We start from the raw sequence: 13,113 nt of genomic DNA on the forward strand, positions 1-13,113 counted from the left end.
GTTACTTGACGAAATGTAACTATATCGCTTGATAAACGCATCTGGGGGGCATTTGAAGCTCCGACAGACCCGCACCCTTATTGTTAACATTCTCCATCGATTGTCACAGTGGTCGCGGATCATAGCGCGTGATGTCTTTGATTGTTTTCCAACTTAATCCTAGCTCTAGCTGGGAACGGTGATCTATGCGGCGGCCTAACGAGGCCATTGATGCGGCGGCATCAGGCAGCCGATTTAGCTCGACTGACATCGATTAGTATTGGCGAGAATGAGCGAGAGGAAGTTTACCCGCGGCCTGGGCAAGCCCGGCATGGCGGCTCAGTTACGGGAAACTGTATCGCAGGTCGTTCGAGAAAGCACCGTGCAGGTGAGACTATTTATTGCTGACCTACGTCGGTAACTGATTGCATTTTACCGCATATATGTTGAAAAATCTTAATTATGTGATAGCATTCTGCGGAAATTTAAAGAACGCAGAAAGTTGCTTATCATTAGTGAAATTTTAAGTATTTACAAGAGATAAGAAGTTTCATAGAGTATGAAAGAGCAAGAGCAGAAACAGTTGAATTAATGCTTGCGGATGACGGAGTATCACAATATAATTATCTAATTCTATATCTAGAGATTGAAAATATTTGATGCAAAATAAATTCAAGATATAATTAAACAACAAAGATCTAGAATTGTTTTTTGTTTACTATGTGTTAGCTTACCGAAAGATGCAATGACTTTTTGTATTAAATATATTTTATATATTTTTATAAGAAATACCACAGTAACATATTCTTTACATATCTTTTTTATATCCTTTCTATATCCTTTTCATATCCTTTTTGTATCCTTCCCATATCCTTTCTACACTTGAATAAAAATTTAAGAATTAAAGAAAAATATAGGTATTTTCTGATATCCTTTCTACACTTAAATAAAAATTTAAGAATTAAAGAAAAATATAGGTATTTTCTGATATATTAGAACAATTTTTATTGATTAAATAACATACAAAGGATTAAAAATCTTAAAGTTTAAAAAGGAATAAACATTTCATTATATTTTAAATGTTGCGCTTGAAAGTTATATGAATTCTTTATTTCTGAAAATTTATATATATCTTTTCACAGAATAAACCACATCTGGTTGAGCCTATTGACTTTGAGAGCTTTGTTCTAAAGAATAAAACATTGTTGCAAAATGATCCTCAACGAGAACTGCTACTATATCCCCAGGACGATATTTCTGTGAGTTATAATTCTAATAATACTTTTTTTATACATTTGTCAGCATATTATTCACATCCGTTTTATTCGTAGATAAGCTAATCAATCTCTGACAGGATATGAGATAAAGTTATGGCATATATCATAATATCCTTATATATTATACTATTTTATTAGCATATGTAACATAATCTCTTTATAGATAAATTTAAAACATTAATTTTTCAAAACAATGGTTATTACACTGTTATTAATAAATAAAGTTTTCTCTGCAGCAAGTGGTTTTGCCGAGAAGATACCGTAGCGTTGTACCAACAGCTCAACACATTACAGAATGTGATGAAGGAGCAGAAAATCTTCTGACAAAAGAATGTTTACGTAGTTATACATCTAATTGGAATCTTGTTCATTATAAATACTCAACATATAGCGGAACTTATCTCGAATTGCCAAGGTACACAATTTTGATCATTGTACAAAGATTCATGCAAAACAATGAAAATTATGTTTTAGATACTTTTGAGAGATATTTTAATTTCACAAACTTACAGAATAGCTAAAGCAGATGATTTGAAAGATGAAGTATATGAAATCGACACTGAAGTAGATCAAGTTGATGAGGTAATTATTTCTTTTTTCTTTCTTGAAAGCTTGCATATTAATATCGATATTTTGTATCTCTAAAATTATAAATTATTTAGATTTTATATTTTAGTTACCTTAGAAATTGTAATTTTATCACATATTTAAAGCTGAATGTAATTGTTTGTGTTTCCATAGGATTTGACAAAAAATGATGGTATAACGAAGGAAGGCTATTTGTTGAAAGGTCCTGAGATTGGTAGTACAGATAGAATGTTCGCTCATATAGGCTCAAAATCATTTAAGAGACGCTTCTGTCACCTCAGGCAAGAAGTTGATGGAACTTACATACTTGAATTTTTCAAAGATGAAAGGAAAGGAGAGGCCAAATTGACAATAGTGATGGATTTTTGCACAGAAGTTGTCAGAAACTCAAAACGTGGTAAATACAGCTTTGAGCTTCGAATGAGTGGCACTCACAAATCTTATACATTGGCCTCTGAAAATGAGGCTGATATGCAAGATTGGATATTGAAGCTTAATTCTGTGTTACAACATTACAAACAGCAAGAAGAAAAACGTGCTGCTTCGTTAGAAAGAGCTTGTAATACACCTCCGCCATCCCCGCAGCCGATGCAGGTAGTACAGTCATTATTTTACTTTTAAGAATACTTTAAACTTTTATATTAATTCGTTATTTATTATACAGAAGTACTAATTCGTCGAGAAACCGCGATCTTATGACAATTTAATCGAAAGTACAATCTTTCAATTCAGGTTTATGGCACATTGAAAGGACTGGAACAAAGTATGAATCCACAACTGATAAAGTACTCCAGAGAGACTGACACCAGCATTGCTTTGGCGAGGAGAGAGAACAGAAAAAGACTGTTCAGTGTGTATCCTCATATGGCCCACATCAAGGCCCAAACAAGTCCATCCGCCGATCATAACGTGGATCCTTATAAGGAACAGTTTGGTCATAGGATCTTTGTCAAGTGCGAAAGCCTTAAATTCAGATTGCAAGCACCGATCGATGAGAAGGAATCTCTCTGTCAAGTGGAACCCTATCACACGACATTGAGCTTCTTCGATGCGCGACATGGCAGAAAGCTCACGGAGAATTTTCATTTTGATGTTAATCATGAAATTGTTCGTGACATGATGAGAGAACTGAGTCCCGCGGGGATCATGACGGAGACTGAGGATATTACTCCTTCCGGAGAATTGAAAAGCATTCCTTCGGAATGGATCAAATATCCGAAACAGGTGACTAACGTGACAATCTTGGTTGAAAGAGAGAGAGAGAGAGAGAGAGAGACAAGAGTGGTAGATCAGAAGTAACAATCAGAATTTTCTCATATATACATGTGCATTTCTATAAGTATAAATGTTCAAATATTAGATAAAGATTTGTAAAAACTTGAATATTTAAAAATATGTTGCTGTTGCAGGCTATATTTAACATTAGCAATCCTCACCCGGACATATTTCTCGTCGTAAGAATAGATAAAGTACTTCAGGGGAATATATATCAGACATCAGAACCATATTTAAGAGCTACCAAGGATCCGAGATTGGGCTTGAAGGTACATAAACAAGTTCGAGCTTGTTGCCAAAGGTAGGATTGTAAGTTCGTGTGCCTTTGTATTATAATATCGAGTGCGGATAAAAAGCTTGCGAAACGACGATTATAGAAGAGAGGACCTTACTGAATTTTTTCTTCTTAGGCTAGGAAATTATAGAATGCCATTCGCGTGGGCTGCAAGACCATTATTTAGGTTGTACAGCAACGAGCTGGACACATCCTCGGATTTTCCAGCAATATACAGACAGGATGGCAACAAGATAAAGGATGAAGAATTGTTGAAACTCCTTTCGGAATACAGAAAGTGTGTAATATTTTTATTATACAAAACTTAATTCTATCTATATTAATGTATAAACATTATATCAGTAAGGAAACCTTTGCTTACAGGCCTGAGAAACTTAGCAAATTGACTGTGATACCTGGTTGGCTGAAAATTAAAATCGAGCCTATTACGGACATCCCTGAAAGTGCGTATTTAAATAAGAGGCTGTTACAAAGTTTCGTTTTCGTGATCTCCTTGTGCGATAACTTTCACAAATAATATTCTAAAGTATACTTTAGGGCAAAAGGTTTATAGAAAAAAGTCTTGAGACTTAAAACTATGAAATCCAACGATACTACAAAGAAGGTCAAACAATCTTTGTGACTCTGTCTTTCTCTCTAAATAACTCTTAATTCTTCTCGTAATGATGCAACTTTCGATGATTCTCTTACTAATCTGTCCAAACAAGAGAAAAAGAAAGTGTAGTCAATAGTTCTGAACGATTCCACGTATACGATACATAAAATATGATTTCTAGATACGTTGTCAACATGCCTAGCGCCGTTAAAGCCATTTCCGATTCCTCCAACGACGGAACCGACGATCGAGGTCGCAGAGTTCGAGAGCACTTCCGAGAGGGAAGTGCACCCATATACGACATATATCAATCATCTTTATGTGTACCCGCAGACGCTTTGCTTTGACGCTCAGAAAATGTTCACTCGAGCTAGGAATATAGCGTGCATCGTGGAGCTCCGCGACGACGACAATGAAAATGTTGTGCCTTTGCGAGTATGTAATAGACGCATCCTTAGTCGCTCAACAATTGTATCTACGTAGGATCATCTTTCTATCTTACAATTTCTAACAGGCGATTTATGGGAGACCAGGTTCACCGCTGTTATGTCTGCGAGCGTCGTGCGCAGTCTTGCATCATAACGCAGTGCCTTCTTGGTACGAAGAGATTAAGATGAAGCTACCCACGAAACTGCACGCGAAGCATCACATACTATTCTCCTTTTATCATATCAGCTGCGACATGAACAAGAAGAAGGAGAACGGCGTTGAAAATTGCGTCGGTTACTCTTGGGCGCCTCTGCTGCATAAAGGAAGGTAGGTAAGGTGATAAGTTACAATTTTGTTAGCGCATCTCACTACATTTGATCGTAGTACTAGCGACATAAGAGTGAGCAATCTCGCAAATAATGTTTCGAGATTCCGTATTTGCGCAGACTGAACGTGGATATAGAATCAAATATCCAAGTGTTGCCTGTAGCGACGCATTTGCCAGCGGGATACCTTTCCATACAACCCCTTGGACTGGGGAAAGGGGTAAGAGTAAGATCGATTAACAATATTATTTATCGATGTCTGCTATTGCATTCGTTTTACGTAATTGCGGACCAAACTGCTTTGGTGCGAGCTTTTTGATACGAGCAGACAGAAAGCAAAGTCAACTTCTACGTGTATTTTCGCAGAACGCGGGACCAGACATCACCTGGATCGATTTGCAACGACCAATCTTCACGGTATCTTTCCAATTAATCTCGACGGTATTTACAAGGGACCTTCACCTGCACAATCTCTTCGTCCACGCCGAACGCATCCTGGACACCAAACCCTCAGCGACGCCTTCGGACTCGGAGACGTGCAAAATCCTCAAGGCGGCACACGCGGTTCAACTAGTCACCGTCATCACATTTCTACCTACTATACTGAATCAGTTATTCGTGCTATTGACGTACAATACTAGTCAAGAGATCGGACTGTACGTGATCAGGGTCCTGATACACTTTATAAACATGGTGCACGAGGCTGGTCGCAAAGAGATTCTGCAAGCGTACATCAAGGTAAAATCCAGAGTATCTTTGGAATGTTAGATCTCGATTTTTTTATACATCCTTGGAATCTGGAAATTTCGTTCCATTTTCTAATCGGTCTGTAACTACTTTACTCGTAGTTTGTATTCGTGCTGCCTCCGCTGCGAAACGGAAACTCCACGGTACACGAACAACTAGCGAAGTACTTGCCGACTTTGCTGCACCCGAGCAACACCGATTTTCTGGTTGTGAACAAGTTCATGCATCACTCAAACTTTTTCTTCGAAATCATGATCAAAAGTATGGTGCAGTATCTGCTGAGTACCGGCAGGATCAAAGTAAGCTCCTGGTGTTTGTGATCTTATAATTTATGAACCGGCGTCATTAGCGCCGATAGACCAGATAAAAGGCAATTGTTGATTGTTATTTAGATGCACAGAAACGAACGATTTTCGAAAGATTATCACGAGAAGATTAGGACGTTGTTGGAAGTGATTATGCCATATCTAATGACCAAGTACAAAGAAATGCCAGTGGAGACACACGAATTGAACAAAAGTCTCGCACAATTTTTGAAGGTATACAATTTCGTACGATTGTTGCGTCCATATGTAACGTGTGTATCTCTTCGTGTCATATTAATTTTCATTACTTCGCCATGTGCGTAGCGATGTCTCACATTTATGGACCGAGGCTTTGTGTTCCGCCTCATCAATTCCTACCTGAACAACTTCTCACCCGGCGATCAACGCACGCTGCACGACTTCAAGTTTACTTTCCTGCAGATTATCTGCTCTCACGAGCACTACGTGTCTTTCAATCTGCCAATGATGCAGTCGCGCCTTGCCTCTAGAGGTAAGTTCTTACACATATCGTTGATATATGCGAGGAAGATTGCGGTAAAAATCTACCAACTTAATGAACTAACTCGATTGTTTCGCGTCTTGTTTGGAAGATACTGACAATGACGCTGAGAGAGAACCAGAATGCGAGGGTATGTTTATAACTACAGTCATACATGGATGCCTGTTACATATTTCCTTGTTTATAGTTAGAATTAGCGTGAGTTGGATGTTTTTAATTGATGAAATGTTTTTTTTTAGGGCACTATTAATTTGATAATCATTGTTCCCTTGACAAATTTAGGTTTGCAGATGCAACATTCATATTTTTACAGGATTACGCACCACAAATCCACATATGTATTTAATTATTTGTGTTTGCAAAACATTTATTATTCTACACATTATTATAATCGCATTTGCATTGGACAATGAATATCATGACGATGGATAAAACTGAGGTGCTTTATTTCTGATGACAGATTTGATGAACGAGTATTGCCTCACGGAGGAATTCTGCAAGCACCACTTCCTGGTTGGTCTTCTGATGCAAGAAGTCAGGACCTCTCTCAATGAAATCGTGCAGATTCGCAAAGTGGCTACAGGTACTTTGCGAGATTTGCTGGCGAAGCACGAATTGGACGACAGATATCAGAACAAGGTGTGAATTTCAATAGTTCGCTAATGAGTACATTTAACGTTATTTATTATTATTTTCAAAGAACCGCTTTCGAAGAAGGATACACTTTCTTACTACAGGGTCAACTGAGCAGAATAGCATCGATTTACATACCGTGGCTGGGCGTTGTATTGGAAAATTTACATCGACTGCAATCAACACAGGATGAGATTAAAACGGATGCCAAACAGAACGGTACAAACAGAGTGTCAACCAGCAGTTCGTTTTTGACAGCAAAAGACACTATCTCACTTAATGCCACAAGCTCAGGTACACCCAAGTCTCTCCACAGGTAAATTCTAGTGCCAATGGAACGACATGTTGGTTGATTATTAATCAGTTGAAAGTTAAGGGGAAGTTACAATGTGTTGCGCAGATTGACTCTTCATCTGGACTCCCAGTCACCCGTAAGAACATCCATACACCTTCGGGATTCTACTTACTTTGCTGCCATCGCGGGTCAAGGATTAGTAAATGGATACTCTTGCACCAGCGTCGAATCAGACACGTCAACCGTGTCTGGCGCATCTCAGTCTAACGTTTCCCAGGAAACTACCATTGTCAGGGAGTTGACGGAAAATGGAACGGGCGAGAGGAAGAGACACTCGCGCACCTTGAGCGTAACGCAATCATTGCCCAGATGCGACAAGTTGCAACCGTCGGAAGTGAAGGATATACTGCTCTGTTTCCTGTTTGTTGTCAAGTATTTGGGTGACCATCAAGTCATCGCTTGGTGGCAGCAATGCAACGACTCAGAAATATTGAGCTTCTTCACGGTGATCGAGTGAGTAGAATAGAGATGATGCGGTAAGCACTTGTTGATCCAACGAGAGAATATGCACGAATAGTGTTGCTTTTTGTTTAGGATGAGCTTGCATCATTTCAAATATATCGGTAAGAGACAAATAGTCGCTAACGCTGCAAGCTCTTTAGGGAAACCCCGTACTGTCAAAGCGATGACTCTGCCCGCCAGGATGGCGCCCCCAGATTTTACCACCGAAAGTGCGGCCACCAGCACATTACAACCTCACAATACGATCACTAGAGAAAATCTAGTTGAAAATGACAGCGGCAAGGTGTATCAAGCTCTACTAGAAGCTAACATGGCGACGGAAGTTGGCCTCATTGCGCTGGATTGCTTGGGACTTTTTTGTATTCATTTTAAAGTACGTATCTTAAACTTATGAATGTTGTATTTTTCTAACTTCTTTGTAGTGTTCAAACAGTAGACTGTTGATGTGGATATTAATACGTCTGATCTTTCGCAGGATATTCTTTTAGCGAACGAGGGTGAGAATCCAGTTATGCAAAAGCTATTCAATATTTATTTATCGTTTCTCCAAGTCGGACAGTCGGAAACACTATTGCGTCATGTTTTCGCTGGATTTAGAGCCTTCCTAAACAACTATTCCATCGCGCTTTTCCAAGGTACTGTTGATTTTTGAGGATATTTTCATAACTGAATCTTGTTTATAAAAAGTAGAATAAAAATGTTTGTTAACTTTAAGTGGAATTTTCTAATTAGTATCTCGCACTTGTTCCGGACCGATTGTGGTCCTTGATTCGGCGCATCTTGACGCTAAAATTCATACTTCAACATCAGAAACGTAGATAAAGTGTTCGTTATAGGCCGACAACTTGCGTGAAAAATGTGCATGAAAGCTTGAACAAAATATCTTGCCCTTGTAGGCAACGCTGTGCTGTGCGGACGCTTGTGTTACGAGTTGCTGCGTTGTTGCAACAGCAAGCTGAGCTCTATACGACAGGAGTCCTGTGCTTTGCTATATTTGCTGATGCGAAGTAATTTCGAATTTACAAGTCGGAAAGGATTAACCAGAGTCCACTTGCAGGTGAGGTGTTCATTTATATAGAATACAATACATCAAGTCCGCTAAGTTAGAGACCGGTCTAGTCCCGCAAAAGTTCTCTCTGCGTCCATGTCAACCATAATTTGAGCAATTTTTGACGTGTACAGCATTTATAAGGTGCGTTCATCGCGCATTGCAGGTGATAATCTCAGTTTCTCAAATGCTGGGGAATGTAATCGGCTTGAATAATTCGCGATTTCAAGAATCGCTATCCTTGATCAACAGTTATGCCTCCTCGGACAAAGTTATGAAAGGAACAGGCTTCCCAGTCGAAGTCAAAGACCTCAACAAGAGAATCCGAACGGTTTTAATGGCCACCGCTCAAATGCGGGAACATAATAATGATCCTGAAATGCTGGTTGATTTGCAACATAGCTTAGCCAACTCCTACGCTAGCACGCCCGAACTGAGGCATACTTGGCTGGAAACAATGGCCAGAAATCATGCCAGAGATGGCAACTTTTCAGAGGTATTTACAATTTGCATCAAAATTACATATCCACAAAGTGCACACTAGTGTCACATACGTAAGACCTTACTGTCGAAGCCAAAAGAGCCTGACGAAAGCATTAATCGCAGATATATGTGTGTGTAAATATAAATAATATATTCGAACTTGAATGTATTTCACAATAGTACATCTATCTTTTTGTTCTCGAGGCTGCTTGTTGTCAACTACATATCGCGGCACTAATGGCTGAATATCTGAAATTGCGGAAGGTCCATTCATGGGGCGCGGAAGCTTTCGATCAAATTTCTGTAAACATTTCGAAGGACGAGTGTAACCTTAAGCTCGATGCTGGTGAGATTTGTATGTTTGTTTTATTGTGTTTTCGTTATCGTCTTCGTTGTGTTAAATGTGCATGCGAATGGGGGAGATAACCTCGATCCGCGAGCGTGTTCTCAAATAAACACAAGAATTGTCTTTCAGGTGTCCAAGATATTCATTATAATGAATGCTTGCTTCTCGAGCAACTGGAAGTTTGTGCTGACACGTTGGAGAAAGCCGAACGCTTCGAGTTGCTTGGCCATTTGTATCGTTTGATAGTTCCTATGTACGAAGAGAAACGGAATTACGAAGCTTTGGCAAATTGCTACTCACACTTGGCTCAAGCGTGCAATAAGATCGTGGAAGTTACCCGAACTGGGAAGAGATTGCTCGGCAGATTTTACAGAGTAGCGTTTTTCGGCACGGTAAGATATGTCGTTGGTTGGATCTGCATCTTTATGATCTAAAAATCTGGTCTACATAGGCTGATTTATCATCTGAGTTCGAAGCGTCACACAGTTCAACAGTCAACGTGATCAAATAATTCAAGTAATCAATTTGATATATGCATATCGTTATCTAGGCATATTTTGAAGAGGAAACCGGCCAAGAGTACATCTATAAGGAACCGAAAGTAACGTCGTTGTCTGAAATATCGGAACGTTTGTTACGTTTGTACAATGAAAAGTTCGGATCTGAGAATGTTAAGATGATAATGGATTCTGTACCAGTCGATGTGAGCGAGTTGGATCCCAAGATAGCATATATTCAAGTCACGCACGTAACTCCGTACTTTGAAAAGCCCGAGTTGGAAGTGCGGCAGACCGAGTTCGAGCAGAATCATAACGTATCCTGTTTTATGTTCGAAACGCCGTTCACGAAAGAGGGTAAAGCAAGAGGTAGTCCGGAGGATCAATGGAAGCGTAGAACCATTCTTACAAGTACGGTCAAATTAAATTGCGTTAATTCGAGTTATTTGTTCGTTCATCCAAGATTTTGACTTCTTAAGAGAGAGAGAGAGAGAGAGAGAGAGAGAGAGGCAAATGTAGAGGCTGCACGATTTATTTTTTCCGCAGCGCAATATTCCTTCCCGTACGTGAAGAAACGTATCGGAATCGCCGAGAAACGAATAGTGGAACTCAGTCCTATCGAAGTTGCTCTGGATGAAATGAGGCAACGTGTGCAAGAATTGGAAGACGTGGCTTTGATCGGACCGACCGACGTAAAGAAATTACAGTTACGTCTTCAAGGCAGTATTTGTGTGACGGTAAATGCTGGTCCTCTGGCCTATGCCTCGGCATTTCTGGATCCTGCACTGTCTCCGCAATATCCTGACGATAAAGTAGAGGAACTGAAAGATGTCTTTAGGTATGTTTCTTTTCCCTTTTGTACGGCACGCTTATACAGGTGCTTATGGTGGTTATATTGTAATTTCAGAGAATTTGTCAAGATATGTTACACAGCATTGCAAATTAATAGCAAACTAATCACGCCGGACCAACACGAGTACCAAGAAGTATTGCGCGAGAACTATCAGAAATTGTGCCAGAGTCTGTCATCCTTGCTCGGAGAACCAATATGGCCAGACGAGCAAGTAGGAAGCTTCAAACGTAACAGCGCTGCTCTATTTAGTGTCATCAGTGGCGCCAACAACCACAGTAGTACAGCCTAAGTCAATATTAAATTGTCTATTCAATGGACTTCAATTTGTCGTCAATATTCTTTTCTAGTGTGATACGTTTAAGAGCTTTTCGAGCTCGAACTATTTCTCCATGCAGGACAAGACGAACTCTTGTACAAACTCGCTTCTGTAACTTTTGGCCTAACGAAAGACTTTTTGATCACTGCCAAATTTTTTAAAACAAAGAAGTGAGGTGTGTGTATGATGTCATAGAAAAATCCTGATTAGGAAGTTTTAAAGATGGATTACGTATACATACATATATATATATATATTTTTTTTTTCATGGCCGAATGAGAAATTCAGCCAAGTCAAAGAACTGCTTTTACTTACCAAGCCTATCGTGTCAATGTCGTCGTAGTTCAATAAGTTGCGATTTAACTAGTAGAATAAGTTGGGTGTTCAAGACCTACCAGGGCATTTATATAGTATATGTGTAACACACAAGCGAAAAAGTTACTAGTACACCTAACATCAGCCCCTCACTATGAAACTAGCGTTAGTCCATAATGCATCTATATGTATGATGTCCGTGTGTATAATCGGCTTTACGAGATATAAGGATATATCTAACGACGAAAGTAATGAAACGAAAGGTGAAATTGGCTGTTTGTATTAAGCAAAGTATTAAGTGTAAGTCGAACAAACTCTAATCGTGTTTTCATGAGATTTTTTCTGCTGCGTTGATGGCTTCTTTCTTCCGTGTTTAATGGATTCACACGGGATTCAGTTACTGTTCCTGCTTAGAAGTTACGTTACAACTGACAATCAAAATTACCCGTCTCACTCGTAAGAACGAAATGTTGTACCAACAGCTTTTTGTCTGTTGCATGCGTTGCAATATGTATAGTATTAATGATTTATCGTATATGTGTTAATTGCTTGAGTGGCACGAGCAAAAGACGCTAGAGAACATTGACTTTTAGAGGGGCGTACTTTCAGAGGGCATTTTCGTCCATCGCTCTCTTTCGAGATGGGACGTAATCGCAATGTAATCGCGCGCTGCGTAACACTCAAACGATTAAGGCACTTTGTGTAAAAATTGATTTGTACATACATGTATAATTTCTCGCACGTGTAGGCGCTGTGTAAAGAGTCGACTGTTTTAGAGTATCGTAGAGTATTCTCAGCCTTACTGAAGAAAAAGTCGTACGGATCCTTTGATACAAATTATCGAATACTTTGCGCTACATTACGATCGAACTTGTGTGCGCGTTTATACGGTTAACGCAGAGACTAGTTTGTACGGATTGAGTAACTCTTGTATGGCGTTTATCGAGATTTATAGGAAATAATTCGAATGAAAGTTTGTTTATATTATGGAGGGAAGAAAGTACTGTAGCATCAGGCAAGCGGCTACGCTTTACTGACAGGAACCGATCCGACCACTTCGATACCTTGCGAACACGCACAAAGTATTGTTATTACACTTTCGTAATTATTTGTGAAGCGACATAAAATTTTATAAACTGAGAATGCGAGAGAGTACATATGTGTAAATTCATTTATTATCCGTGAAGACGTACCGAGAGATGCGGGTATCGTAGAGTAGCGATAGAGTTTTAAGAGCTAATGTTCAGAAAATAAATATATAACAGAGACACCGATAGTATTCTTTGAACAGATTTCGCAAATTGCGGAGTGAGTCTTTTCAGCGACTTGTAATTTATAATGTTATTTTCCAAGTACTTTCCAGGAGCCTGCCTCATGACGGATACCTTCCATCAATAAGAGGGTAAGTATGAAACATTGAAGAGAACGCCAACTGGCTCTTCCTGCAGAAAGTACGCTTTGATGATTTT

General features: G+C 39.3%; 1 protein-coding gene across 6 annotated transcripts; it reads left to right on the top strand.

Moving 5' to 3' along the window:
• Positions 1-75: 75 nt before the first annotated feature.
• Positions 76-12,912, top strand: Ziz (dedicator of cytokinesis protein Ziz). 6 transcript variants are annotated; one of them, XM_025302346.1, is made up of 29 exons: positions 76-367; positions 1,122-1,238; positions 1,493-1,671; positions 1,769-1,838; positions 1,998-2,438; positions 2,577-3,068; positions 3,254-3,420; positions 3,530-3,691; positions 3,778-3,857; positions 4,191-4,444; positions 4,524-4,765; positions 4,885-4,990; positions 5,131-5,502; positions 5,613-5,810; positions 5,904-6,050; positions 6,141-6,327; positions 6,428-6,466; positions 6,797-6,975; positions 7,074-7,285; positions 7,370-7,777; positions 7,859-8,159; positions 8,262-8,421; positions 8,683-8,843; positions 9,001-9,330; positions 9,522-9,672; positions 9,793-10,055; positions 10,214-10,571; positions 10,707-10,998; positions 11,068-12,912. In XM_025302346.1, the coding sequence occupies exons 1-29, from the start codon at positions 269-271 to the stop codon at positions 11,300-11,302; spliced, it is 6,402 nt and encodes a 2,133-aa protein (XP_025158131.1). In that variant the 5' UTR covers positions 76-268; the 3' UTR covers positions 11,303-12,912. The 6 variants fall into 6 exon arrangements, with proteins under 6 accessions (XP_025158131.1, XP_019698321.1, XP_019698320.1 ...); XM_019842762.2 differs by having other exon boundaries at positions 9,522-9,663; XM_019842761.2 differs by having other exon boundaries at positions 4,885-4,984.
• Positions 12,913-13,113: the final 201 nt, after the last annotated feature.

Source organism: Harpegnathos saltator, unplaced genomic scaffold, assembly GCF_003227715.2.
Source record: "Harpegnathos saltator strain DR-91 unplaced genomic scaffold, Hsal_v8.6 scaffold486, whole genome shotgun sequence".
Lineage (NCBI taxonomy): Eukaryota > Metazoa > Arthropoda > Insecta > Hymenoptera > Formicidae > Harpegnathos > Harpegnathos saltator.